General features: G+C 44.6%; 3 protein-coding genes across 7 annotated transcripts; all 3 read left to right on the top strand.

Moving 5' to 3' along the window:
• Positions 1 to 2,263: 2,263 nt before the first annotated feature.
• On the top strand, positions 2,264 to 6,328 carry LOC136060327 (acyl-coenzyme A thioesterase 1-like). The gene is made up of 3 exons (XM_065754750.1): positions 2,264 to 2,807; positions 4,159 to 4,361; positions 5,612 to 6,328. The coding sequence occupies exons 1-3, from the start codon at positions 2,348 to 2,350 to the stop codon at positions 6,215 to 6,217; spliced, it is 1,269 nt and encodes a 422-aa protein (XP_065610822.1). The 5' UTR covers positions 2,264 to 2,347; the 3' UTR covers positions 6,218 to 6,328.
• Positions 6,329 to 7,263: 935 nt separating this feature from the next.
• Positions 7,264 to 12,248, top strand: LOC136060315 (acyl-coenzyme A thioesterase 5-like). Of its 3 annotated transcripts, none has more exons than XM_065754722.1 (4): positions 7,264 to 7,800; positions 10,262 to 10,464; positions 11,314 to 11,496; positions 11,767 to 12,248. In XM_065754722.1, the coding sequence occupies exons 1-4, from the start codon at positions 7,266 to 7,268 to the stop codon at positions 11,887 to 11,889; spliced, it is 1,044 nt and encodes a 347-aa protein (XP_065610794.1). In that variant the 5' UTR covers positions 7,264 to 7,265; the 3' UTR covers positions 11,890 to 12,248. The 3 variants fall into 3 exon arrangements, with proteins under 3 accessions (XP_065610794.1, XP_065610795.1, XP_065610793.1); XM_065754723.1 differs by having other exon boundaries at positions 11,314 to 11,455; XM_065754721.1 differs by having other exon boundaries at positions 11,314 to 12,248.
• A 2,289-nt stretch (positions 12,249 to 14,537) lies between these two features.
• DNAL1 (dynein axonemal light chain 1) lies at positions 14,538 to 27,553 on the top strand. Of its 3 annotated transcripts, none has more exons than XM_065754759.1 (8): positions 14,538 to 14,670; positions 16,695 to 16,733; positions 17,176 to 17,285; positions 17,607 to 17,662; positions 19,507 to 19,562; positions 20,764 to 20,890; positions 21,333 to 21,425; positions 23,678 to 27,553. In XM_065754759.1, exons 1-8 carry the CDS (start codon positions 14,668 to 14,670, stop codon positions 23,722 to 23,724), a joined length of 531 nt encoding a protein of 176 aa, XP_065610831.1. In that variant the 5' UTR covers positions 14,538 to 14,667; the 3' UTR covers positions 23,725 to 27,553. The 3 variants fall into 3 exon arrangements, with proteins under 3 accessions (XP_065610831.1, XP_065610830.1, XP_065610829.1); XM_065754758.1 differs by having other exon boundaries at positions 14,539 to 14,670; positions 21,282 to 21,425; XM_065754757.1 differs by having other exon boundaries at positions 14,540 to 14,670; positions 21,279 to 21,425.
• Positions 27,554 to 27,887: the final 334 nt, after the last annotated feature.

A 27,887-nucleotide genomic window follows, 5' to 3' on the forward strand; every position in this document is an offset into this window, starting at 1 on the left:
AATGCGAGTGTATAGTTTTATCAGTTTGTGTATAACATTATTTTAGGCCAGCCCTTAGAGTTGATACTAATAAAAGGAGTGGTTACATAAAACAACCTTGAGAGCAAATAAATCAACACTGTGACTAGCAACAAGTAAATGAATATAAATGTTATAAAAAACTAAACAAATTTCTTCTAACATGCCCAGGTCAGATCTGATGTTACCTCAACCCTCAAGCCCCAAAATGGGCACCAAAATGTCTGCTGTAGTTTAACCCAGCAGGCAGTAAACATCAGCGTGTGATGGTCAATCACTCTCTCCACATAATAGGATAGGGGAGAGAATTGTAAAGTAAAATACAAGAACTTGAGGGTTGAGATAAGGACAGTTTAAGAAGAAACAAAAAAGGAAAGTAAGAAACAATGACATGAGAAATAGCACAAAAGATGCGACGCACAATGCAACTGCTTACCACGTGCTGACAGATACCCTGAGCAATGGCAGCTAACTCACTCAGTATTATGGTTGAGCACCACGCGAGACAGAATGGGACAGCCTTCTGGCCAATCTAGGTGTCCTAGCTGTGTCCCCTCCCAGCTCCTTGTGCTCCCCCAGCCTCCTTGCTGGCAGAGCAGTGTGAGAAGCTGAAACATTGTTGGCTTTATGTAAGCACTACCCTCTTAACAACTAAAACATCAGCATGCTATCAACATTATGATCCTTCTAAATCCAGAACAAAGCATCGGTGGAAATCACAATGCAGGCCCATGCTACTTCTTACAAAGATGTCACACAAGGAGAGGACCTGGCTGATCATGACATCCTGGCCTCCAGGCTCTGGATTTTGTTGTTACTTATCTTTCCGAATCTAAAATTCACTTTCTCTTTCAGAACTATCATTATCATAGAGCAATGCACCTCTAACTGAGGACTCTTGGCTCTCCAGTGGTTGCCAATTACACTCAGATTCCTTATGGTCGTGCCTCATTCCATTTTACCCTTCCTTGCTTATGTGTCACACCCCATGGCTCACACTAGCAAGAGGGGATTACTGCTGCAATTAAGCGGGACTGGTTTGCTCCAAACTTCTCTGTGAAGCACAGCAGTATTGTGGTTCCTGTCCAAAACAATTATCTAGTCCATAACACAGGCCAGTATACAAAACCAACAACTGCAGCACATCCCAAACTTCAGGTAGAAATATATCCCAAACCTAGCAGATACATGTCCTCCAGACAGCAAAATGTTGTAATCCAGAGTAGAACTTGTAGTCCTTTACAAGTTCTGAGGATGGGTTAAGGCTTACGCCTGCAAACATACTGATGTCACTGCTGTGGCCAAGAAACTTTTAAGAGACTTGATACTTTGATTTGACATTTCTCTTTTATAGATAGCAATCAAGGCACTCATTTCACAAGCCAAACGATTAAAAGTATTTGCACAGCTTTAAACATTAAGCAACACCTGCGTTAAGCCTCAACCTGGCAGTTCAGAAGGAAGAATCTCTGACCCAAGAAGTGAATTAGCCAAGGTATGTTAAGAAACAGGACTGAAGCAGCCAGAAGCACTGCTGCTGATGCATATGCAAAGCACAGCAAACAGCCCATCTCCTCAGGAGATTCTTATAGGATGGCTTGCGAGCCGTCCTCATTCACCACCTAAAGCGCAGCATGGACTTGACCCTGACCTTGATTCAGTTTTAACACTGAATTATTGCAGATCCCTAAAACACAGGGCACATCTGTCTGTTGCCACGTAAAGGAAACTCTCCTCGTGCCTTCCTTCACACCGTGCCACGCTCCGCAGCTGCAGGATCGGCTTTACACAGGCCGTGCCGACCGACCAGAGACCTCGGCGGTCCGAGTTCTCCGAGAGGAGAAACACCCACGCCGTGCATGGATCCCGCCCCTTCCAACGCGTCGGCAGGGAGGCGGGAAGCGCCGCGAACCGAGCGCCCGAAGCCCGCGCTGCGTGCCAAGCGTTAGGGAGGCCTTACAGCCACAAGGGGCGGAGCGCAGCAGTGCAATTATCGTATTTAATATTAAAATATTCGTACTAAACACCCAACCTTCCCCCGCGGCATTCCCCACGAGCTCCGCACCAGTTCCTCTCGGCTCGACCGTCCCACCCTCCACCGCCCCCCCCGGGGGTAGCCGCCCGCCCGGCCCGGCCCGGTCCTGCTCCCCTCGGCGCCCGGCCGGGGAGGCGGACGCTCTCCGTGGCTGAAGAGCAGATGAGCGCCCTCACCGTGCGCCGGGCGGGCCGCCGCTGCTGGCAGAGGTGGTTCTCCTGGCCTAGCCCTGCTCCGCCGCACCGCAGCCCCCTGCGAGTTCCCGTGGTGTGCCCAGCCCGCGGCCTCTCTTCCATGGCCGCCGCCATCCGCTTCTCGCCGGCCTCCCGCAGCCTCTTCGATGAGCCGCTGGGCATCGCCGTGCAGGGCCTCGGCCCGCGGCAGGACGTCACCTTGCGGGCATCCTTGCGGGACGAGGCGGGCGAGCTCTTCGAGGCCCACGCCCGGTACCGGGCGGCGGACGACGGGGAGCTGGACCTGGCCCGCTGCCCCGCGCTGCCGGGAGGCAGCTTCAGCGGCCTGGAGCCCATGGGGCTGCTGTGGGCGCTGCAGCCCCGCAAGGCCTTCTGGCGCCTGGTGAAGAAGGACGTGCAGACCCCGTTCCGCCTGCAGCTGGAGGTGCTGGAGGGCCACGGGGACGACCCCGGGCGGCTCCTGGCCCAGGCCCAGCACGAGCGGGCGTTCCTGCGGGACGGGGTGCGCAGGGTGCCGGTGCGAGAGGGGAGGATCCGGGCAACGCTCTTCCTGCCTCCTGGTGAGTACCGGCGTGGCCCCGGCCTTCCTCAGCGGTGCCGCCACTCCTGGCGGTCTCTCGGAGCGGTACGGTGGGGAGTTTGGACTCGCCAACCAACGGAACCCAATCTGCGCAGCCAACTTTCATCAGCTTGCCACGCTCCTCCTCACGTACCTTAGCTACGAGGTTTTGCTCTCCAAAAGTCCTAAGTCCTAACTGCTGTTTGCCTTCCTGGCCTTTCTCCAGATCCCCTGCTCGGTCATTTTGAAGTTGCTTCAGCCCAAGCTCCTTTTTGCTGCCAAATTTGCCCCTTTTCTCTCGGTTTGTGAGTAGAAAGTCAAGCAGAGTGTTACACAAACTTGCTGTTAACAGCATTTTTTTCAGAGTTTTGATTACCTTACAAAACTTACATTGTCTTCCCAGCAGCTGCCCAGGCTTATTCTAGTGTTCTGTAGGAAGCCTCTTCCCATTTCTCATCTTGATCAGCTGTTCATTTACAGCTATCACCACCACCATAACGTTCCCACCTTTAATTCTCCCTGTAACCCAGAGGCTCTCACCAGGCATGTCTCTGGTTTTGTGCTGGAACCCTGCGTGGTCAAGGAGCATTTCTACTTCTTTCCCCTCCCCTGCCTCTTTCCCTGGCTGTCCCTGGTATCTCCTCCATGGCAGCACTACAATCATATGTGTCCTATTCCAGCACCTTATCTTCATACTCCCCGTGGCTGGGGGTGTTTCCAGTTGTTGCCTGAGTTCTGCGCACTCCTGTGTGGAAGCAGAAGTGGAGGTCTCCCTTGTGGCCTCCTCCTTTCCATACTCTTCATCAGTTTGTTGCATTCCCTCCCAGCCTCTCTCATGAGATTGGCAAGGCTGGTTGCAAATATTTTCTTCCCTTAGTGCCAGAATAAACTGTCTGTAGTGCATTTACACTGAAACTAAGAAGCTGGAACTATGGCAGATGGAATTTTTAGGTCAGGTTAATGAGAAACGCAGTTGGAAAAAACTTCTTGGGTATTTTTGGAGTAGAGTTTGTTATGTCTGCAGTGACTTTACATGATACAGACAGATAGCTGTGACTGTCATCCCTTCCCTGCCAGCCATCTGATTCCTGATGCTCAATAAAACAAGGCAGCTGCTTTGTGCTTTTTTTTTTTTTATCTTGAAGCTATCTAGTCATTTACTTAAATGTGGCACAGAATTTGGGATGCTTAGTACCATTATGTGCTGGGGTTTTTTTTGTTTGTTGTTGTTTGTTTTTTATTTAATTATTATTATTTTTATTTTATTTTTGAAGACATGTTCCCAGGCCTGTGAATTTGGGTTATAAATGAGAAATGATAAGTCAAGGTGTCCTATTTTGTGGTCTTTACAGGAAATGGCCCCTTTCCAGGAGTTATTGACTTGTATGGCACCGGAGGAGGACTCCCTGAATACAGGGCATGCCTGCTGGCCAACAATGGCTTCGCTGTGCTGGCACTGGCTTTCTACAGCTATGAAGATCTCCCCAAAGAGATGAAGGAATTCAACCTGGAATATTTTGAAGAAGCTGTTAACTATATGTTACAGCACAACCAGGTTGGCTTAGACGCTCACACACTCTCACTATGGGGAACTGTCATTACTCAGGTCTTATCAGCCAGCAGGTGGAGCAGAGCTGTTGCATTTAGAAAAGCATCTCTGTTCAAGTCAGCTGTAAATAGTTCCTTTCATATCCTCAACTCCCATTACAGTGGTTCTCTGGGAGATAATTCCAGTTCTTCCTTTTGTACTGGTCAGGTGACATGGTGACATAAAATCACATACTAGTCATTTCTGCTTCGCTCAAGCCAGTGTTGTAATGAGGGAACCAGTTGCCTTGAGGCACATCAGGCTTCCAGCGAGGCTTTTAAGTTTACATTCCATAGAATGTCCTTGAGGACTAAATGTCTTTTTTAACCTTGGAACACATGATATGCTTCTGTGATCTAGGGCTCAAGGAAGTCTGTAAATACGCATTTGTTGCTGTGTATTATGGTAAGCTGTTACAGTCACTCCAAATGTTGGTATGTGGTGAGTGTGGTTTTCGGTAGCTGGCTGTGAACTCAGCAGTCAGGCTTCCTAAGCTAGCAACTCTTGGAAGAGAGCCCTGCTTAGCTCTACATCTTCCAAGTAGCTGCACATGACAATAGCTAGAATTCCACATGGCAATGTCTGTCCTCTCTGGAGAGTTCAGAATAAATACCTTCCTTGGAAAGATGAGTAAAGGCCTCGGTGGCCTCTCAGTTGCAATAACCCTAACTGCTTATGGCCCCTATGCCCCAAAATTTGCATTTTTCTTTTTCTTCTCTTCCCTGTAGACTCCTGGTAACACCTTCACTGATGCCTCTTCCTTGACACATTTTTAACACTCAGCAAAATTTTAGCCACGTTTTCAAGTGTCCCCCTTTCTGTGCTTCAGGTTCAGTGGGTCTGGAGTGTGTCATGCTGGTGATAAGGCACAAAAGATGCTAAATTTCAGCACTGTCAGAGCCTTTTTAGCCCTAAAGGTCTTTGAATGTTGGAGCTATTGCGACATTGGCACTCTGTAAGATAATTTAACTTTCCTATTATAGTTTGTGTAAAAGAAAATGAAGTTAACCTCTATGAGGCCTTGTAGTTTTGTTAGGATGCTGCTGCAGTCTCAGCAGGGCTTGTGGTCATAAATAAAGCACAGGACAGTACTGCAGGGTCCCTTGTACACAAGACCTTAGATGCCTATACCTGGAGTGCAGGTCAGGACAGACGGTGCTAACATGGCAGCACTTTTGTTTTTCATTGATTATGATTTCTGTTTCTTTACCCTTCAGGTTAAAGGCCCAGGGATTGGGTTGCTTGGTTTCTCCAAGGGGGGTGACATATGCATTTCGATGGCCTCCTTCCTGAAGGGCATCACAGCCACCGCTGTCATCAATGGCTCGGTGGCGAATGTGGGTGCCGTGCTCCGCTACAAGGATGTCACCATTCCACCCCTCGGTGCCAACTTAAAACGCATCAAAGTCAACAAGTCCGGCATTGGTGATATCATTGATGTTCTTAACAGCCCATTAGAAGGGCCCGACCGCCAAAGCTTTATCCCTTTGGAGAAGGCCGAGTGTCGCTTCTTGTTCATTGTCGGCCAGGATGATCACAACTGGAAAAGTGAATTCTTTGCAGTTGAGGGAAGCAAACGTTTGCAAGCTCATGGGAAGGAAAAGCCTGAGATAATTTGTTATCCTGGGGCAGGACATTATATTGAACCCCCCTTTTTCCCAATGTGCGCTGCCTCAATGCACCTGCTTATTGGCATGCCTGTGATGTGGGGTGGAGAGCCCAAGGCGCACTGTGAAGCACAGATAGATGCCTGGCAGCAGATCCAGGCCTTCTTCCACAGGCACCTTGGGGGCAAGCCTTCCAAGACAGCCAATAAACTGTGATGTGATTTGGGTTACTATACAAAGGAAAATGCTATTGTTACATGTTTTTCGTTCTAAGTTTCACATTTGTTTGTTAAATGGCTTTGAATGACAGCAAAGAACATCAGAATAAACAGTTTTCTCTGAGATGACTCGAGCTGCATCCTTTCTACACCTTCCTCTAACACTGAGTGGTGTCTTGGCCTCCCAATGTGTGTAGTATGGGAAAAACATGAAAACGTGCTGATGACAAGGCTGGGTCTGTTTTTAATGTGAGTTTAAGTGGAAAGTAAGCCAGCTGAGAAGTGGGACGAAAATTTACCTTGTAAGTCTCCCTCAGAGGCAGTCTGTTGGATGCCACTGTCCTTACCAGAGACAATGCACTTTTATTCCTGGAAGCAGCTATTCTTTCGACCTACATCCTGTAATCTTAGATCATGTCGCTAAACTGTATGAATGCCTTAACTCTGTTTTGAGATCTAGTAACTAATAGCAAGGCTTTCACTGAGAGACGACAGCAGCCCATATCCTGAAAGCGCATTCTGGCTTGCACAGTAGGACTGAGAAGACATTTTCCCCCCGGCTGTCTCAGCAGAGTGGGGAGCAGTGGGGTTCTGTCCTGCAGATGTTGATCAGTTTTCGGCTCCCAAGCATGCACTTGAAGGACAAAGCAATGAACGTGGCTAGTGAGGTGCTGGCGGCTCTTCGTTACCTGAAGCCCTCCGGTGCCCTACAGAGGCAGGCTGAGCGCATGCAGCTAGCAGGCTCTATCCAGCGTTTGCCTTGCGCGTGAATTCCACAGTTTATTCACGCACCTTGCACTCATGGCGCTTTTCTAATTAATTAAAGTTTAACGTTAACTCGAGGAGCGGTTGGTCCGCGAAGGCTGCAGCGGGAGGGAAGGGCTCGGTGAGCCGCAGTGCCGGCGGGACGCGGCGCGGGGGCGGGCCGTGAGCGAGGCCTCCCCGGGGCGCGCGGGCTCCGCTCTCGATTGAGGCTGCCTGGCGGGGGGGGCCGCCGTGGCCGCTATCGCCGTCTGCGCTGCGGCCCTCGGCCCCGCGCCGCCGTCATGTGGAGAGCGGCGGCCGTCGTTAAGGGCCCCGCGCGGGCGCTGTGCCGTGCCCCGGTGCGCCGGGCGGTCAGCGTGGCCGTGACTCCCGGCGCCGGGCTGGCGGACGAGCGGGTGGACACGCGCGTGGCGGGGCTCGGCCCGGGGCAGCCGGTGACGCTGCGGGCGGTGGTGTCCGACGAGCGGGGCTGCCTCTTCCAGTCGTGCGCGCACTACCGGGCGGACGGCCGCGGCGAGCTGCATCTGGGCACGGACGCCTCGCACGGCGGGAACTACACCGGCGTGGAGCCCATGGGGCTGTTCTGGAGCCTGGCCCCCGCGGTCATGGAGAGGCCGTACCAGCGGCTCGTCCCCCGCAGCACCGGCGCCCCGATGAAGGTGGAGATGCTGGTTCACCAGGGCCACAGCCGGCCCGGCGCCATCCACGGCCCGGTGATGGCCAAGGCCGAGGTGGAGAGGTGGTTCACGGCCCCCGGCGTGAGGAGGATCCGGCTGAAGGAGGGCGGCGTGAGGGGCTCCCTCTTCCTGCCGCCGGGTGAGTGGGGGCACGGGCCACCCGCGTGCCACAGCAGATTGCCGCCCGCGGACAGCTCGCCTCTCCGGGGCATCTTTCGCCTTCTGGGGACGCTGCGGCACGTGGGGATGCCGCTCCGTGCTGTCAGCGGGACGGGCGGGCGGGTGTCTGTCTGATGCGCGTGGAAGCTGAGCGACACAAAGGCTCCTAGTTCCCGTGCAGCTGCTCCGAAGTGGTGATAGGCATTGCTGTGTGAGTCTCTGGTCAGGATTTTAGCCTGAGGATTACATTTAGAAGGCATTTTTTCTGCCGCGAAGCGCGTGCTGATAAGCAGAGCCACAGAGGAGACTCTATAAGTACTACAGTTCTGTTACACCAGAGCTAAAGCTAAGCTACTAGGTCAGTAAAGTCCTGTTGTTCCGTATGTAAATACAGAACAGTTATCTGAAGAAGCTCTGCCTATGCTCCCCATGGGATGGCTGTGTTCTGTGAGGTGTGACGTTCCCAAGGGCTGCTGCTGTTGCTGGAAGTTGAAACCTTGCACTGCTGGCGGTGTTGGAAATCCTCAGCCATGATTTAAACTTCCATATTTCACTGCCTGTTGTACTGTGGTAACTGCCATCCATATTGCCTCTATAATAGCTTGCTTCCACAAATCCTGTAAGCGCTGCTACAGTTATCAGGGATTAAATGTTGGTGAATGATTTCCAAACCAATAACCTGTATTAACTTTTTAGATAGGGATCCGAAGTCTGCTAAAGAAGGAAAAAATCCCAACGCAGATTGAACTTTGAATTCTGATCACATGTTTAGTCAGCATTCTGAAATATCTTAACACTGAGATGTGGTTGACACGTCCAGGATCCTACCTTAGAGAATGAGCTGAATTTCTGCTGAGCTCGGTGGAAATCGGGAGATATGCAGCCTGGAACTGTATTCTTCCCTTCAGAAAGTCTGGTGTTGTAATATTATGGAAAAGTCTGACATCATTGCTTAAATTACACTGGCATCCTTTTAAATAAAGGGTCCAGTTACAACACTACCACCATATCTTTCTCTGCTTCAGGGATTATTGAGAAAGGAATCTTAAAGGTCAACCGTCCTTAGTAAAAGTGAGATTATGTAAATGGGTTTGTGCTGCAACTGTGATATGGAAGATATTTCTCATTTCAGCTATAAAGTTACAGGCTGTAAATTTTTTTAAGTAGTAATAAAGTTGTCTAGAAAGTTATCCTGCTTTTTCATGGACTGTGGAGAAACTACAGTTGGATGTGTGCAGGCATTCTGGAAGGCAGTTTGGTGTCCTTGTGTAAGCTGAAGGTTATCTTCATGGAAGAGAGAAGTGCAGTCGCCCTTGACTGTTCTGGTCATATGTTCTCGCTAGAAAGCTCTCTGTGTAGGAGTGAGAAATAAAAGAATGCTACTGTTTTTCCTCTCATATACAATACTGAACTTTGATGAAAAGTTTCAGAACTAAAAACCCAGAAGCATGTTTCAGCACTTTTCTGACATTCTTGTGTTTCATTAGGTTTCTGCCATCTAACATGTCTTGTCCAAAACTTCTTTGCTCAAGCACCTTGAATTATCACAGGTCTTGTCCTTGTAGCATATAAATAATTCCATAAGCTTAATGCACTCTTGCACAAACAGGTACTTTTTCTACTGAGATAGCTGTGATGTGGATCTGAATGTCAGTGGTGATATCTGGTGGCAAGACACCACACCTCCCCAAAACAAATAAAAAAATTACCTCGGCTCTTGATGGTTGCAAGAGCCTTTAACACAAAATCTGCTAGCGTATCAGATTGTAATATAGCAACACAACCTCTGCTGCAAAATCATGGTTGCTTAAAGCTGTGGTTCTGAAAACCTTTGCTGTTTTATGAGACATGCTTGTATATACATGTTTATCTGTGCATCAGTCCCACACACCTAACTGCACCCACACAGCTCGCAGTTTTGCTCTGTCTTCTGACACCTGCAATAGTAGTTTGGCTGCTGGCTGTCACAGCACTGATGCTGGGATAGAGCAAGTAAGCTGAGCTGATTTCATCCTGCATGAGGTGTCTCTGTGCTCGGTGTGCCTTATTTCAGGGTTTGCATATCCTAGGCCTTAATGCTATTGCCTCATTAGTAATGTGTTTTCACTTTGTTAATTGAGGAATGACTTATCTGTGGGGAAAAGAGCTGACAGAGTATCAGTGTTATGAGGGTGGAAGGTTAAGATAATTGAAAAATACGTTGAGAAAACAGTTTTTTAACAAAGCATGTTTAGCTGTTCATGTACTTTCACAAGAAGCTCAGGACCTGCCCTTAGTTTGAAATACAAGTCCAATACAGCTATCTCAGCTGTGCAAATGGGAAATTTATGAGTAGTTGTAGAAAACTTCTCATGTTTTCTGAATTTTAATTTTCAATCTTAACTAGATACTTCTTAGAGTCCTGTTTGATAACCTGTGCTCTGTACCTCTTCTTAATCCAGGGGATGGCCCCTTTCCAGGAGTGATTGACATGTATGGTGATGAAGGAGGTCTGATTGAATTTAGATCCAGTCTCCTGGCTACGCGTGGTTTTGCTGCTCTTTCTCTGCCGTACTTTGACTTTGAAGATCTGCCTAAGGTCATGAAAGAGCTTAAACTTGAGTACTTTGAGGAGGCAGCGAGATTTCTACAGCGTCACCCAAAGGTGAGTGAAAGGAGAGATCTCTGCGAGCAAGGAACTAGGGGATATTTGGTAGTCATGCCCACATAGTGACAGTGATTTTCTTGGAGTATTTGGGCAGGCTTAGGCCCCATAATGGAAAAAGTATAGGTCCTACAGAGGCAGCTACGCATATCACTGCAGAGTGCATTTCTTCCCCCACAAGCAGGCTATTACATAAATTCACACTGGAAATAGGACAATTCCTGACCAATAGGACAACGAAGTGCAACAACCTTCAAATGAGAGCAGTGGTGATGTATGCATGCGGTGTCTGTGGGGTTTTGTTGGCTTGCTTGTTCGTTTTAATTAAAGCAGTTAGCTGACAAGAGGGTGACACAGCACTTCTCAATGCTACAGATGAACTGATTTCAGAATTTGAGATGTTACTTTGTTTTACTTTTCAGGATAGAAAAGGAAAAGGCTAAATACATATGTAATTCTCAAATGTCATTTGTGAGATGACTTTTGTGCTTGGATCATATCTAGTGACCGACTATATCTGAAGTTCCTGCTACCCATTTGGGGGAAAAGAAAATATTTGCATGAAAATGTACAGTGGTTGAATTCCAAGTGATTGTACTTGTTGTGACTAGCACAAATAGAGTGACAGTGTTATTTTATGGTGTTTGACAGTTGTTACTGACTCTGAAGAATGAGACACCTGGGAGAAGTCTGGATCCAGGCTATAGCTTTCCAACAGGCCACATCAATAATTAACTTCTTTTTCTTTTTAAATAACACAACTTCAAAGACGTTCAGTGGTTAGCCCTGTTATAACACGTATTTATTTCTTCCTTCCTCTCTTCCCCACACCCCCATCTTAACCTGAAGGTGAAGGGGCCAGGAGTTGGAGTGATCGGGACTGGGAAAGGTGCAGAATTAGCACTCTCCATGATCACCTTCCTGCCAGAAGTAGTGGCTGCTGTCTGTATCTCCGGCTGTAGTTCAAACACAGTTGCAGACCTCCATTATGGTGAGATAACTCTGCCTGGGCTGCGCTTTGATATGAATAAGGTCAGTGTTTCTGACACTGGTGTATTTGACACTTTTGAAGCTCTGGATGACCCAACAAATCCCTCTAATTCTTCTTGTGCAATCCCCATAGAAAAAGCAGAAGGTCACTTTCTCCTAGTAGTAGGGGAAGCTGATCGTATGTGGAAGAGTTCCTTATATGCTGAGCTGGCAATTGGGCGTCTACGCCAGCATGGGAAAGAGAACTTTGAACTGCTGAGTTATCCAGGAGCAGGCCACCGAATCGATCCTCCTTCTACTCCATTTTGTCAGGTAGCTCTGGATCGTGTTCTAGGGGTGCCTGTTCTGGGGGGCGGAGAGATCAAAGCACATGCCCATGCCCAGGAACACTCCTGGGGAAAGATTCAGGAGTTTCTGCACTTGCATCTGGGATGAGCACTTCAGCACCTGTAAGTTGTTGCTGCTGAGCTTGAGCCGCCAAAGCGACTGGAGAATTGGAGGTATTGACTGAGAAAAGGTCTGAAATACGAAATAGCCAAATGACAAGTTACACGTATAAATCAAGACGGAGAGGAATTGATTTGCACTAGCCCAAGTTATTGTAAGCAGGTATGCAGAAGAGAAGCGAAGCGATAATAAGTAGGCTGCATTCTAGTACAAATCTGAGTCTGAACTGGTTGTGCTATCTAGAAACAAGCATCTGAAGAAAGTGCTTTCTGATAGGTGCTTTCTTGCTTGCAGTGTTTATCAATCAAAGAACTTCACTGCCAGCCTGCAGCCTTAGAAATGGCAGACTGTTTTTCACCTAGGAGAACAACGGCAACCTGTGGGTCATGAGTCCTGAAATCAAAATGACAAATGATTCTGGCTTTGGGTCTTAAGTTATTTTAACCTAGAACTTTCTGATTTATAGCCGTACACTATGGTACTTTGGATGTGTTTTCTACTTGCACAGAGCTGGGGATCATTATTTGTCATAAGTTTCTTACACACTGGCCTGAAACAGTGGCTTTCTGTTGGAAACAGCCTTGCCTCTTTCCAACAACAACTATGGTGTAAATTGAGAAAGCAAAGAGTACTTTAATGTATGGAGGAAGGCAGCACCAGTAGTGTCCTGTATTGGGGATGTAACCATCTGTTCCTGTAATGCCTTGGATTGGCAGTTGACACTTGAGAGTATTGAAATTCTGTTGCGTAGCACAGTTCAATGCACTTTTACCATCTGCTAATCTTACTTCTCTCATTACTTGTTGTAAATTATTGTCACATGCTGTTAAGTTCTCTTTTTGTTAATGATGTGAACAGATGCTGATAGATGTTATTAGAAAGGAAGCTGAGAGACAGAAGAGCTGGCAAGTAGCAGACTGTAAGAAAGGCTGTAAAAGGCTCTCCTCCTGCATTAACCATCATAATACAAAACAATTCATAAGAAAAAAGTAATCTAGGATTTCTGACCCAGGCTGCCTCAGATAGTTTTTCATCCAGGTTAATTTTTAGCTAGTGCCTTATTGTTCCCTACCATTTGGGTAAAAAGAAACAATTTCTTCCCATATGACTCTTGTCTGTTACAAGGGTCCTGTCAATGCTGAAGGCTCTTTAATAAGGGCTTTGTCTGATAGAATTCTCCTTCCACCATTGCTTTGTCAGATTTGTTTCAGAGCTGCCCAGAAAGAAACAAAACCTTCATATATGGTAATGAATTTTGCTTTGCTCTCAAGGATCTTTTCTCTCCAGTTGGCTGTCATGCTCAGGCCTGATTAGCTTTCTGCAACTCATACTGCTCCTTATCGTTTGAGTGAAGTCACTTGTTTTCCACACACCATCACTTCCAGTTATTTATCCATCCACTCCTTAAAAGAGAAACTCCATCCACTTGACTCCAAGGAAGATGTCCTCACACTCAGCCTTCCTCAGCTCTCTGGCTGAAGAGCCTTTGCAGAGTCAAATCTGGTGCTTGAACCACCACTAATCCTGGCTGCCCCAGGAGTCCCACACCACAGCCTGCTGCGATGTGTACCTTGAGGCAGTACTCATCCTTACTGCCCTCCCTTTATTCCAGGTTGCAGCTATTGAGACAAGGGTTGCATATGTGTTTCTAGTTCCATCTGTCCTTGCCACGTGTACCTTCAGCAGCTGGGGCTCCTGATATAAATGACTGTGGAAGAGCAGTACCTCCCTTAACCCAGGTGACCCTCTCAGGATCGATAGCTGTCTCCATACTGCATTCCAACCGCAGTACTACAGCTGCTGTGCAGGACTGCAAGATGGAGACTTGGAAATGACACAAATGAACAAAAAAACAAACCCAAATAGTAACAGGTAGCTTAAAAGCCTCCAAACTTTGCTTCAAAAGAACAAACCCTTAAAATAATTCAGTCTTAGATATCATTTGAAAGATGAGTCACTCATTTAATAGCAAGGCAGCACGACAGTTAGAGTAGTTCATTTGTTTGGCAATAAGTTATCTTTTTATTTCTCCTTCCTTGTTTAAATAAAATTGCTTCTTTTACTGTGGGGACATTTTGGCGGGCAGGTCAGGATACTTCTGGACATAGCCATTCACAAAACGGCTCGTAGAAAACTGACCGGTTTTTGTACTAGCGTTTTGTATTTTACATTGCTGCTGGGAGACCAAAACTACCTTACAGACGCCGCGAAGACAGCGCGGCTGCTGCCCAAAGCGTACATTAAACCGCGTGCCCTACGGCCCTGGCTGAACTATTACTTACGTGGTTCTGCACGCGCTGCACGGCAGACGTCCCGTAGCGCTCCTCGTTCAGCTGAGCGCGGCGGTGCCGCACTGAAGGAGGTGAAGACTACCGTGGGTTCCGGACGCGCTGTCGGAGCACGGGTTGCGACCCGCCAACCGCTCTAACTTCCACCGAGTGATTTCATTCAATAAAAAGCGCACAGTGACGGAGGCGGGGCGTGGCCTTTCTGTTACCGGAGCCGGCACGGGGCGGCGCTGGGGCCGGGCCCGGCGGGCGGGAGGAGCGCGGCAGCCCCCGCGCCGCGTCCCACAATGCGTCGCGGAGCGCCCCCTACGCGACGCGACTTCCGGGCCGGGCCGTGCCCGCCTGCGCGGCGGCTGCGGAGCTCCATGGCGGCCAGGTGCGACCGGCTCCGTGCTCGGCCTCGACGTGTTCGCGGCGCCGCGCATGCGCGGGAAGCGGCCGTGCCATAGCAACCGGAGCGTTAACGGTAGCAACGGCGATGGTGGGTCCCGTCGGCGCCGGGCGGGGATGGGGCCGGGCGCGCGGGGAGGGCAACCCGCGGCGCAGGCGGCGGGGCAGGCCGGCATCCAGTGGCGGGGGGAGGGCCCGCTCCGGCGGCCGTCCCTCAGCCCCGGCCTCGCGCGGTGCGGCCTCGGCGCAACCGGGGAAGTGTTGATCCGGGCGGGAGCGGCTCCCGGCTCTCGGCTGTGAGTGTGCAGCACCGTGTGCAGCACGGCACGGGCGGGCCCGGTTTCCCTTGCCGGGCGGTTCCGACCCGCTCCCGACGTACCGATCAACAACGCTTCACTGCTGTCTTGGTGCGGCTGAAGTTTGTAAGCGCTCGGCGCCGGTACGCTCTGTGCCCATGAAGCCCTCTTGTTGGGGAGAAAAGGATTTCAATTATTACAGTTTATGTACATTTGTTTTCTGTTAAGATATTAGGTTTCTTGTTCCCAGACGGTGATGTCTCGGTGTGGCCGCTTCGTTCAGCCTTTGGTCCCTCTTGAAGCTGCATGACTTTCTCCCTTTCATCTCCATCCCTGCAGAGGTTGTGCAGTGCCGGTGTGGGAACCCCAGCAGTCTTCTCTGGGGAGGCTTCCCTTCAGCCGTAGTGCCTCCTGACACAGCAGGCTGTTTAGCGGTGGAAATTTCAAGTGCACTTCCAAGAACAAAACAAAGTATTTGGGATGCTTTATCTCACGAAGCCCTGTGCTGATTGTTTCCATGCACATCTGGTTCTCAGCTTTGAAGTCTGGTCTGGTTTTAGGCGTGGATTTGGGACAGCAGGAGGCTCTGAGTGACTCAGGTCACTCTCCCAGATAGCGCAGCAGCTGGCTATCAGAACTGTGGATGAAGCAGAGAACTTCCCTACAGAAAAAAGAATCAACTGGAAGCCAGTTGGTTTTGCTGTCACGCTGCTGTAGCTGCTAATTGGAGTCTCAAAGAGACTGTCAGAGCCAGAGCTGGGGTTGTGTTCTGCGCAGGAGGTGGTCACTGAGGTTGGCCTGCAGCAGGCACCAAGGAGGCTGTGCCGTGGCAGAAGTTTACCCCTTGCCTGAAGCTAGCTGTTGTGTGGGACAGATGAGATGAAAATGAAGATCACAGGCCTTGGTGGTCAGGTCTAAGCTGTTGCTGCGCATTCTGTGCCTGCATGTGTCCTATTGGCAGCTGCCGTGGCTCTTGTCTTTTACCGTTGAGTCCAGAATTTCCAGTGGTCTAAAGGATCTGGCATTAAAGCTTTGTGACCTGAGGTGAATACCCCTAAGATTTTGAGCAGTAGCTTGTTAGTTTTGTTTTGTTCTTTTTGTATCTGATTACCAGAAAAGCTGCCTTGTGCGGTTGTGCTACACTGGCTTGCTTGAAAGGAGGCTGTTGGTCAGTGCTGGTGGAGGATTGATCTCTGGAGCCTTTTATCTTGAAAAACTTCTCAGAATATGTTTAGGATATATCAGTTTCTGTTCATACTATTGTCTTGGATATTGCCATTAATGGAAATGACGTGAGGCAGAAAAGGAGTTAGGGGTTGGAGTTGGAGTTAGGGATGCCTGAAGGCTGCACAGATTTGAGATTGCTCTTGATATTTTGATAAGAAGTACCTTCTTTTCCCTGGTGAATTCTAACAGGCTTTATCATTCTGTCTATTCACACACAGGCAGGAAATTGCTAATGCACAGTAATAGTGTGTTTTCACAAGAGTGTCAGACCACATTTTTCAGTGCAGTAATTTCTAATGCCCTTGAATTCAATTGAATTTCACTGTCAGAGCTGACAGTGCCCAGATCTATGCTTCAAGCTGGGCAGGAGAATAATGTGCTCTTGTAAAGCCAGAAATGCTTCCAAGTTCCCCAGAAAATAAAATGAAGTGCCACTTGAGGAGTCCTAGTTTCTTACTGTCAGCTAGAGGAAGATCTTGCAGGAAAGTGGTGGTAGAGAGAAGATAAGCAGGACAGAAAAAGACAAAGAGGAAAAGTGAAGAAGGCAGCTGAAAATTTTCTGTGAACGTTCATTTTGATCTCTTTGTTTTAGGCAAAGGCAACAACTATCAAAGAAGCTCTAGCCAAATGGGTAAGTAATAAAAGAATATCTAGCTGCTTTGCAGTACTCAGTGGCATTTTTACTATATTTAATATCTTTTTCGGACTTACTATAACATATGTTTGCTGGAAGTTAAACAAAGTAAAAATTACTTTCCCATTATTCTTCCTTTCATTTCAGCAGAGGACACCTGAATTAATCTGCTTCAGTGTCACTAAAAAAATAAAAAAATAAAGTCTTTTATGTATATGTGCTTTTATATATCTTGGATCTAAGCTTCTCTTCCCCTCTTTATACTACAGTAGCAGAGTTCTTGAAGAACAGTATTCAAAATGCTTTCTTTTTTCAGTAATTTCTTTTAGTAGTATACTGGAACACCTCTATAATAATTGCTTCTATAGGAATGTTATAGGACAGCAGTTCTTAGTGATTTCGTGCAGTGAGCATATTCTTTACCTTCTCTTTTCTTTAGGAAGAAAAAAATGGCCAGAAGGCTTCAGAGGCAAAAGAGGTGAAACTGTATGGCCAGATTCCTCCTGTAGAGAAGATGGATGAATCTCTCTCCACTCTTGTTAACTGCGAGTAAGTTAGGCTAAAAACAAATTGGAAACCAATAGGTAGGACAGAGTGAAAAAGAGACTTGAGCCAGGACTTTCCAAAAGATATTAGAACAGTTTCAGAAATAAGTTTCTGTACATTTGTTAAAGCAATGCTTAAAAAGTCATCCCATGCGTGATGTTAGTAACACATGGTAGTTTCCTAGAAGCTAAATAAAGTCGCAGAAATCATGGTGCCTTGAGAGAAGATAGACAAATATTTCTAGTGCAGTGGTGCTTAGATGTGGAACTGTTCTGATATAGTGATCCCTTTTGTTCTGAGAGTCAATTGTTCTTGCTTTTAAAGGAAGCTTTCATTGTCTACAAACTGCATTGAAAGAATTGCCAACTTGAACAGCCTAAGTAAGTGACAAACCAGTGATTATACTTGTTTTCTAGTTGTGTGGCTAGGACATATACCACAATTTGTAATATGTGTCTAGCTTTATACCTTATCCTTTTTAACTTTTTTCCTCTTAGAAGATTGCAGTTGACTTTAAAATTATCAGTCTTCCTGGAGAATGCATGTTTAGCAGTAAAGGCGTATTAAAGCATGTGTCTCTGTGCAGTCTTGGCAGTTGTTTTGCTGTGCAAGCTTAATAAAAAAAAAAAATCCATCCAGAAGTAGCTTTGTAAACTCCAGTGGGCTTGAGTTATGAGATTCAACAGTTAATTGATTCTAGGATGATTTAACAACTAATTTCCACATTGATGATGGAGATAGGCTGCAGTTCAACAACTTAATAATTGTGGTATAGTCTGTTGCTGAGGTCAGAGTGCTGTAGACCTGGATGGAAAAATGTCTTTTCCACATCTTTTGATTTTGCAGAGGATTTTGATGTACTCATTTTGATTTTGTTCTTGCTTGAAAGGGCTGTGCTAGCTGTCTAGAAAGTAGAACTGAACTCTCATTTCTTGGTCAGTTCTCTATGAAACCTTGAAACTCATTGGGTTACCTACTTTAGGGCAGAAATTTGCCATCGAGTCTGCCTCTGTGGCATGAGGTTGGCAAGGAGCTGCAGGTTTGGGACTGGAGCTTTCAGGATTTTCTGCCTCTGTCAAATTGCCAGACAGATGGACAAGGAACCTGGGATCCCATCTGCAGCTATGCACCAGCAGGGGTGTCAGGGAGTCTGATGAACCTAACTGTTTTCATCATATGTTCAGATGTCAGCAAACTTTTAAATACCAACCAGGGAAGAAACATTCCAGTAGTCTTTTCAAATAACCATACTGTAATTTCAATTTGAGTAACTCTTATCATGAGCAAAAAATAGTTAGGCAGTTAAATAATAAAGGTGAATTCCATCTGAAGTGGCATAAAACATTCAAAGTCTTCTAAAGCATCTTAGATATTTATATTAGTAACAAGCAGAATAAAAACAGCCATTCTGTACCAAATATTTGATCTGGAGGTGGGGCAAAATCGAACTTCATGGTCTGTCTCCTTAAGGTATAAAAAGTGAGGAACTCAGTTTCTATTGCCTTCTGTGAGAAAAAATCGATGCTTGTAGCAATGAAAAACAGTCAGGTATTTATTACATGTTTGCTTTTGTTCATTGCAAAGAGGATACTGAGAAATCCTCTTAAGCATGCAGCACTAATGGCTAAGTCTCGCCATTAGTTATTTACTGTAGTTTACAGTTATTTACTTCTTTATGCCTGCAAGAAAGCTTATGTGAATACTGAAAAGGAGTTTTCTGGAGAGACTGCTGTTTTGTCCTAGATTTGAGTTATGCTAATGTTACACTAAAATCCAGCAAGAGCAGCTCACTTCAAAAGCTTATTTGTTTGCGTGCTAGACTAGGCTGAAATATTTCTCATCAGACTTCTATATGGCAGCTTTATATGCTGCCTCTATTTCAGAAGTCAAATCTGCAGCCTTAAAATGAGATTAGAACATTTTTTTTTCCCCTGGAGAAGGAGTAAGAACTATGTGACATGACAGCTAGCAGTTACAGGTGCAAATGGAATTGTAGGTTTTGTACATGAACAGCTTCATAGTTGTGAGCATGTTTCTGGGCTGTCCTCTGCATCAATTCCCCATCATTGTCAGGAGTTATTGTTTCTGTCATGTCATTCTTCCTTAAGGCAGTCTTTTCAGAGTGCAGGCTTTTTAGGAATATGGAGTTTTACTTGAATTACAGCATCTTTTTGCACTTAAAAAAATCACTCATAAATGAGAAATGTTCTGTTATATGTTTCAGAAAATTTGAGGATACTGTCTTTGGGAAGAAATAACATTAAGAACTTGAATGGATTGGTATGTGCATCTTAGTTTTAACTCTTTACTAACAAAATTGAGTGCTATCCAAGATGTGGCATAACTTCCCTATGTTTATAAGTCTTGGCTGAATTTTGCCTTATTTCCTAAACTTTTCTTTCATTTTATTCTGTCACAATGGTTTGTTTACTCTCTTTCCACTTCTCAATTTCCAGATAGTTTTTGTTTGTTTGCTTAAATGTTCTTCCTGTTTGGAGATACTTCAGGACCAATTTTAACACGTTAAATGGATTTTAGAAGGAGAAAAATTGTTGTTTTTGAGAAGTAGAAGCAGAACTTTTATTTTAAAACTTCTTAATGTCTAGAGCCTGTTACGTTTCACTGTCTTTTTATGAAAATAATACCTACAGACTTTTTGGATCGGGATTTTTCTTCCTAAATATATTTAGGCTGTGGTTCTATACTAAAAATATTGTCAGTCCTGTAAACACATGCATCCTGAGAGTCTGTCCCACTTATATTACCTGGCTCCCTGAGCAGTATTGCTCTGTGGGAGAAGATGGTGGCAGGACTGAATCTACCAGGCGTAGGAAAAATTGTTGTGGAAAAAATGGGATCAGTTTTGTTATATCTGTATTAAAGCAGAATATTTCTTTCAAGCAACTTCATTAGACAATGAATATAGATATGATTTTATTCCTTGAGAGATATGTATGTTTCTCCTGCAGAATATTCCTCTTCATAGCTATTGTCACCTTCAAAGATGCCATTATCTCTTAAATGTAAGATGAAGTCAATTTATAATGACTGGTTTATAAAAACACCCTTTTTTGAGGGAGTTATAAAAGCAACTCCTGTCCTGCAGATCCAAACGTATATGCAATTGAGACAGATTGTTCCCTAATACTGCATTAAAAACCCCTATAAAAGAATTGCTGAATAGCAGTCACTTGGTGCGCAGACACATTTGTCTCCTCAGACCCTGCTGATTAAGAGCAACTGCTGATCCTCCTCTTATTCTAATGCTATGATTTTTTATCTCCTAAATATATTTCACATCCTTTGCTCTTATTTCCATGAGTATTTGTAGTGCTTAATTAGGGCCCTGCTTAAAAGGAAATGAAGACCAATATATTTAGTATTTTCTTAGATGAGGTGACCTGTAGGGGGTGAAGAAGAGAATCTGAAGAATAAGGAAGGCTTATTTTCGCTTACCTGAGTAGTTCTGTCACTTTTCCAGGAAGCAGTTGGAGATACATTAGAAGAGCTGTGGATCTCGTACAACTTCATTGAGAAACTGAGGGGTATCCGTGTAATGAAGAAGCTGAAGGTTCTTTATATGTCAAATAATTTGGTGAAAGACTGGGGTAAGGCATTCCTCTCTATTCTGCAGCTTCCTACAGGTTATGGTGAAAGTGTAAGTCAGCAAGTTAAAAATAGTTCTGTATGTTCTGGGGCTTAAGTTTTACCAATAAGCCTGCAGAAGTGCACAGAATCCCTAAATATTTCATGAAATAAATTAAAAACAGAAAATTGAATTTAAATTCTAAGTCCAATGGAGTTTGCTCTTACAGTCGAAGTCCAAGCAACGTGATTCTTTAAAAGTGTGCCTGCTCTTTAACCTGCTACAGTTCAAGCCCAAATGATCCCTGTCCACTCATATCCCATGCTATTTACTTTTGCACAGAGTTTGAAAGAAAGGTTTGGTGCAGATGTACCACAATCTGGTTGGTGTTTTCACATTTGTGGTTGCAGCAGAGTTTGCGAGACTGGCAGAGCTGCCATTATTAGAGGATCTGGTGTTTGTAGGCAATCCACTGCAAGAGAAATACGCCTCAGATCAGAAGAACAATTGGATTGAAGAAGCAACCAAACGGGTGCCCAAGCTGAAAAAGCTGGATGGTGAGTTTGGGGCATGAGGGAACTGATCTAAATGACAAGCTTAGTAGAAGGAAACCAATCAGGGAAATGAATCATAACCTCAACAGCTCATCTGTGCACTCATTCAATATCCCCCTCTCTCTGGGCTTATTCAGAAGTAAGCTAATCCCTGGCAGCACCAGCTGCAGGATCTTCTGAAAAGTTGTCCACATGGTTCTGCAGCCCACAGCTGGGCTTTACTCTTGAAGTTTTCCAACCAAATAGTTTTAGCACGTTGCTAATACTCCCCGGAGAAGTGGTGAATGGCACTGAGCTTGCTGGAAAATGAAGAAATGCAAAGCATCTGGTCAATGCTCTCAGACACACGTTCTGATTTTTGGTGGTCCCATGTGGAGAAAGGAGTGGGACTCAATGATCTTTATGGGTCCTTTCCACTTGGGACATTCTGTGGTTCTAATAGAATACTGAAGCACACACACACATTTAATAGTGAAGACTTCGCTCTTCTCTTGTAGAATTCACACGTTGACTTGTGAAACTATATGCTTAAGTACTTATCATTAAACAAGTTCACAAGGCTTTCATCAGCCAACTTGAATTACAGTTTTTCCAGCAAATTTCATTTTCTTCCAACAAAAGATGGCCATGTGAGGGAATGAGGACAGGGAAACGTTCTGCTTGGCCTCAGGTACAAAGGCAACTTTTCAGAACTTTGTACAGGTTTCCCAAGTGCCTGAATATCTCCCTCTCTTCTCAATTTCTGAGCTCTCTTCTCCTGCTCTTTGTAAGACTGACATGTAAATATTGTTAATGTGGTCAGTGAGTTACAGTGGGAGAGTTTTAAAATCCGTTGTACATATCTTCATTTCTGCAAATGTTCACTCTTAGCCTGTTTATTAAAGCAGGGGAGAGTGGGAGTGGTAACACTAATAGAGTAGCATCAGGGAAAGTACAAGCATAGAGATGGCAACAAGAGGACACCCAGTATATAGGGAACAGCTGGTGAGACACTGAAGCCACATCAACTGAAGTAATAAGAATCTTTAGGTAGTGGTAGCCTGGTTGGAGAAATGTATTGCTTGGAGGATGGACTGCCATAGTCCATTTACCAGTGTGGTTAAAAAACACTTTGACAGTAGAAAAATTGGAATAGGCTGTATCTGTAAAGGCAAAGCGTAACCTTGTTAATATGAGGCAGTTTCTTAAGCATACTTGGAGCAACAGCCAGCTCTGAATTAGGCAGGGGCATTTCCTATGCAATTTAGATACCACTGAAACACAGATGTTGAGTATAAGAGATACCAGAAGTGGTAAAAATTTCTCGCTGTTACAGTCTCAAGATCCTGCTATTCTTAAACACTGTGTGTGAGAACTAGTATACAGGGATCTCAAAATTAGTGAAATGGTTGACTATATTATGGTCTGAATAATATAATATCTGAATAATATAAGCTGTGAATGTATCTTCTGGCAGTTAAGCGTCTTCTCTCTATTAGTTCCTATGCCAGGAACCCTGCTCAGAAGTTAGGTGCCTAAAGCACAATAGAGACCAGGCTGCTGTGGTTTTGTTTTCAGTGTTCTATCATCTGGGAAAGAAGAGACACAGTGCTTCAGTCCTATAAACAAACAAACAAAACCAGCTCTCGCTACAGAGCCTCACTGTAGTTCAGATCTGTGCCTCAAGCTGAGCAATGCATCACTGTGACCCCACAGGTGCCAGTGCCCCCTGGCATGAGTGGATGGATATGCACCTTTGCACCCCTGCAGTTGTACTGTTTATTCAGGCATGCATTTGGTTATGCTAGGCCAGAGTGCTGTGATCTTAGCTGTACTGCTGTTTTTTGCTGATGTGGGAAAAATGCCTGATATGAGAAATCTTTTGGAGGCTGTTAGTGTTTCAGCTTAGTCACTGTGAGGTGCAGACTGCCAGAATCTTGAGGTGCCTTTGCTCAACACAGCAGTTAAAGTGACTTGAAAATGCCACGGGTGCCTAACAGGTGGGTACAGCTGTCCCAGCTGCGCAGTGCAGCTTTATCCTGTCACGCCCTGTGAGATGCTGTGACTATATCCCTCCTTAGAGCCACATTAATAGAACTGTATTTTGTAGTCTAGACATCCTAGCGAGGTACCATTGAAGACATGGTCACGTGTATGACAGAAATGGCAGCTCAAATAGGAGCCCTCTGCAGGAAGGATGGTGCACTAGATGATAGCATAATCTCTTCACAAAGCTGTAGCTTTTCTTATTTATTTATTTATTTATTGTCTTGTAGGTACCCTAGTTATTAAACAAGAAGAGGATGAAGAAGGAGGAAACTGAGGAGAATATTGTGTTGGGTAATTAATAATTCAAGTATCTCCAGATTGCTCTGCACGTAGAACTTTGACATGTTTGTTTTGAAGAAAATCTTTGGGCAGTTTTTAAAAGACCAGCTTGTCTCCACTGTCTCTCACCCAAAGAGTTAATTACCAAAATTCAGGCACACCATTTTGTCAAGCTTCTGACACCTTCCACAGAGACCAGTGGAGTTGAGTTCATCTGCTGTTTGGTTAGTGAGAGACCTTTACCTGAACTAATGACCTAGCTATTCTTAATTCCTGATTAGTGGTGCTTATTGTTCGCTCTTGTGTTATAACAGAGCAATTTTAGCTTGTAGGTGCAGCTGGCCAACCTTCAGTTGAAATGCTGAGGCTGAAGGAGCAACGTTACATTTTAGAACTGTGTTACAGACTTTGTTGTGTTTAATTCTGTTGTGAGAATCCCTTAATATTTTATGTATGTGAATTTGCCTTTTCATCCCTGTAAGTATTATGCCAAATAGGCCCAGAAGTTGTGGACATACGCACAAGAAAGGAAATGGGCTCATGATCTTTTGTTACGGACTTTTAAGTTTTGAATTGGGCTTCTTGCATTGGAACTCTTAACTTTATTGCTTAGAAGGCTGTGTGTAACTTATATGATTTTATTTATTTCAAAGAGGCAATGGGAAATCTTTGCATGGTTTCAATGAGACTAAACTATCTGCTGGCTTTATTTTATTTTTGTCTTTTTTATAAATTACTTTGGTTGGAGTATATAGACTATTAGCTCCCAGGTGGTTCCTGTTCCTAGTCTTGTTTTGGCTCACTGATGGACGCAATCCTTCTCAGCTCTGGAATTTTCCTGTAACTAAGTAGGCTGATACTAACTCAGAAACAAACACTGAACAAAAGACCTGGGCTTGAGATAGAAACTTTCAGGTTTGGGATACTAATTTTTTTCTAAAGCACAGATGTAAGCAGTGAGTGAAGTGTGTATGTGGTTACTGAGGAAGGTGAGACAAGGTTAGGAAATGGGCATTGGAAAATAAATACTGAAGATGTACTAGACATGCTCTATTGGAGGTTTAACCGTTTTGAGTAAATGTCCTTGTACAGCAGATAACTGTTTTTAGTGAAAAGCATTATTTAATGCTAAAGACAGATATAATTGCACTGTTGGATGCAAATAATATTCCCCCCCCTCCACTTCCTTTAGAAAATAGAGCAAGTCATCTAAGTAGATTTTTTGGGGGGCAGCTTTTTTGTGACTGTTTTTAAGCTGTTCTTCTAATTCAACGTCATTAACTTCGTTTAAACTAGAATTGCAACAAGCGTGCTTGCAGGTTTTAGAGCAGACGTATAAGAGCTGAAGGCAGAACACCACTTTTAATGTGTTCATGAAAGAGGGGCAGGGGTTGATACCCTGGAAGTCATGGTCAGGGATAAAAGGGTGGAATTGGCCCAGGCTACAGCAGCATTGATCTCAAGCTCCAGCCGTCATTTTTTAGTAGAAGATAATTCTGCTCATCAATATCTAAGAGTGTGAAGTAAAAGATTACAAGGAAATCAAAGCCTAGATTCAACATATTCTTTCTTCTTGTTCTTGGATTTCTAGAGGAATTCTTAAGCATTCCAGCTTAAACTGACTATTACAAATAAGTCCTGAGTTTGATTTAGATCCCTTTCTTAGATCAGAAGAGCAATGGCAAAAGCTGATGACATTCCTTGCACAGCACAGACTGTTTCGAGATCACTGCTCTGGTGACCAGAAGGTGTTTCTTAGTTAACTACGTCACTGGATTTATTTTACAGACTTTGTATTCTCATGTAACTTCTTCTAGTATTATGCTTTATCATTAGGAAAGGCACCATTGACTAAGAAGCACGAAGGGAAAGAGCGTATATAGTGAACAGCCATTTCATGTTGGCCTCTTAAAACCAGTTCATTTCACTTGCAGCCAATCACCTTTGGAAAAGTGGATGTGATTTGAAAGAGAACCTAGTTTATGGCAGACATGGACTTTACTGACCCCAGTTTTTGTGTTAGGGCAGTAGGGGACAGGCTTGGGCCTTTGCTTACAGCAATTAAAGCATGCTTATCATGAAAACTTCTGAATATTAGCAACGAATAGAAAAGCCAATTTCATACGTGTGTGGAGCTGTTCTCAGAACAGCACTCTTGGCATGGAGCCTGGCCAAGAGGCCATGCATGGAAATCCCTGTGCCAATTTGTACAGTTCTGGTACATATAGCTCAATTAGCTCCTCGGAAGAAATAAGATAGAGATGAGAATGCGGTCCAATGCTACATGATCCTACTGGTTCATTGTTAAGTATCTAAATATGGTTTAAGTCTGTACATTTTTGAAGGTAGCGTTAGGTACAGCAACAACTCTACTTTGACAGTTTTGGGACAGTCTGAGAACAGAATAGAATCTAGTGTTCCAGGTGGTAGTAGTTTCTTTGTCAGAACTCGAGGAACACAGAAGAGCAGTTCCTGGCTCTTGTAAGTGACAAGTTGAGGCTCACATGGATTAATTACCATTAATCAGTCCAGCAGTAACTATTGCAGTTGTTCCGGTGGTATAGCTGTGTATAACATGTGCCTATTGGCATCGGCTCTTTTCACAGTTTAACAGCACAAATTCTCTCTTTTTTTGTGACTGTATTATAAATATGAAAATAAAAACTATCATTACTGAAGGGAACACACAATTGTAGCAGCAATAAAGTACACTCAGAAGCTTTTCCTTCGCCTTTCACCCTCCATACTGCAGAACTTTTGCATATAAGTTAACCCCTTTCTGAGTTTTGGCTTTATGTTGTTATACACAATGAATAATGATTACCATTTAGAACAGATTAAAATCTCATGAGCTTTACTAGCCCCAAATAAATCAAGTTTTTATAAATTTTTAAAATCTGCACTTTAAAATTATGCACTGGATGTGGTGGAAGACACACAGATGATAGAATTAAAGCAGCTGATTTGCATGCTGCTGGAGCTGCTGTGTCACTGATAGGCTAACAGAGATCAGGCTGCGTGCCCACGAGGGTGGCTGAGCAGCAGACTAAGATGCTGAAAGAATTCTTTCTATATTATTCTTTGCACTTCCACATCTCACCACATCTAATAACGTCCTAAGCACATTATTATTCATACATGAGAACAGCACCCACATAAAACTTGCAAGCCATGTGGAATTCTGCTTTTCCCACAGAAATTATGGAGGATTAGCATCCACTTAATTACATAAGAGAAATATACTACAATTAAAAATTAGAGATAGAAAATAGGTATTTTACTTGCTTTTGAGCACAGTGACCTCTCTTCAAAGAGCTGATGTATGCAGTGGTTATATTTTGAACGGCTGGAAAAATGTGAGACGAGACCTGAGAAGCAGCAGCTGATTCACATTACAATAGAAGTAGACCCATCTAGGAAAAGCTTCAAGCAAGCGAGCACTTTTAACATCTACTTTTGATTACCTTTTGTATACTGCAATTTTGTAGCGTGAGCAAACTGTTAAAGTTGCTGTGTTTAAATTATTTACGCCTATGTTTATAAATGATCTGTGAAACTTGTTTAAAAATAACAATGTTATTTTATTAAAAAAAAAAGTCTTTGGCTATTGTGTAATGGAATAGCTCTGCTTCTGGTGAGATTTCACAAATTAATTCTTGTTCTTGTTAACTTCCTAGCTGCTCAGGGAGCAATGCATTTATTGTATGGAAACGCTGTCCCTTATTGCCTCTATATTTTAGAATAGAAAATAATTTAGGCTTTACAAATGTTGATCTAATTGTGATTGTTGTCATCTGATACATAAATATTTTTCAGTCTTTTAATACAGACGTTGGTTGTCAGATTTGTTGTTAGGTTCTAAGAGGTCTGCTGTTTTTGTTTGGGGTAAAAAATGCAAGTACATTAAGTGAAGCTAAGTCTTATTTCAATACAAAATCAGTGATGTGCTTTGAATTTAAGCTCTGGGAATAGCATTACACCATCAGCTCCATTCACTCAGCTCACCAGAAGGTTGCTGCTTAATGAACTTCTCTGATAGGAACTTCTGCCTTCAATAAACAGCGTCACCGAAATGTAGTTTCAAAACTCATATAAATGAGAAAGCTTTCCACCCCACAGCAGTCACCCTCAGTAACAACAAGAATATCATCCTGCACT

This window comes from Cyrtonyx montezumae, unplaced genomic scaffold (assembly GCF_038088225.1).
Source record: "Cyrtonyx montezumae isolate F1298 unplaced genomic scaffold, pur_monq_1.0 scaffold_10, whole genome shotgun sequence".
In the NCBI taxonomy this organism is placed as follows: domain Eukaryota; kingdom Metazoa; phylum Chordata; class Aves; order Galliformes; family Odontophoridae; genus Cyrtonyx; species Cyrtonyx montezumae.

Coding starts and splice junctions, on each gene's coding strand:
- LOC136060315 (XM_065754721.1), top strand. CDS start 7,266: ATGTGGAGAGCGGCGGCCGTCGTTAAGGGCCCCGCGCGGGCGCTGTGC. Junction 7,801..10,261: donor CTCCCTCTTCCTGCCGCCGG/GTGAGTGGGGGC, acceptor TTCTTAATCCAG/GGGATGGCCCCTTTCCAGGA. Junction 10,465..11,313: donor TTCTACAGCGTCACCCAAAG/GTGAGTGAAAGG, acceptor CTTAACCTGAAG/GTGAAGGGGCCAGGAGTTGG.
- DNAL1 (XM_065754757.1), top strand. Junction 19,563..20,763: donor TTAAGAACTTGAATGGATTG/GTATGTGCATCT, acceptor TCACTTTTCCAG/GAAGCAGTTGGAGATACATT. Junction 21,426..23,677: donor CAAGCTGAAAAAGCTGGATG/GTGAGTTTGGGG, acceptor ATTGTCTTGTAG/GTACCCTAGTTATTAAACAA.
- LOC136060327 (XM_065754750.1), top strand. CDS start 2,348: ATGGCCGCCGCCATCCGCTTCTCGCCGGCCTCCCGCAGCCTCTTCGAT. Junction 2,808..4,158: donor AACGCTCTTCCTGCCTCCTG/GTGAGTACCGGC, acceptor TGGTCTTTACAG/GAAATGGCCCCTTTCCAGGA. Junction 4,362..5,611: donor ATATGTTACAGCACAACCAG/GTTGGCTTAGAC, acceptor TTTACCCTTCAG/GTTAAAGGCCCAGGGATTGG.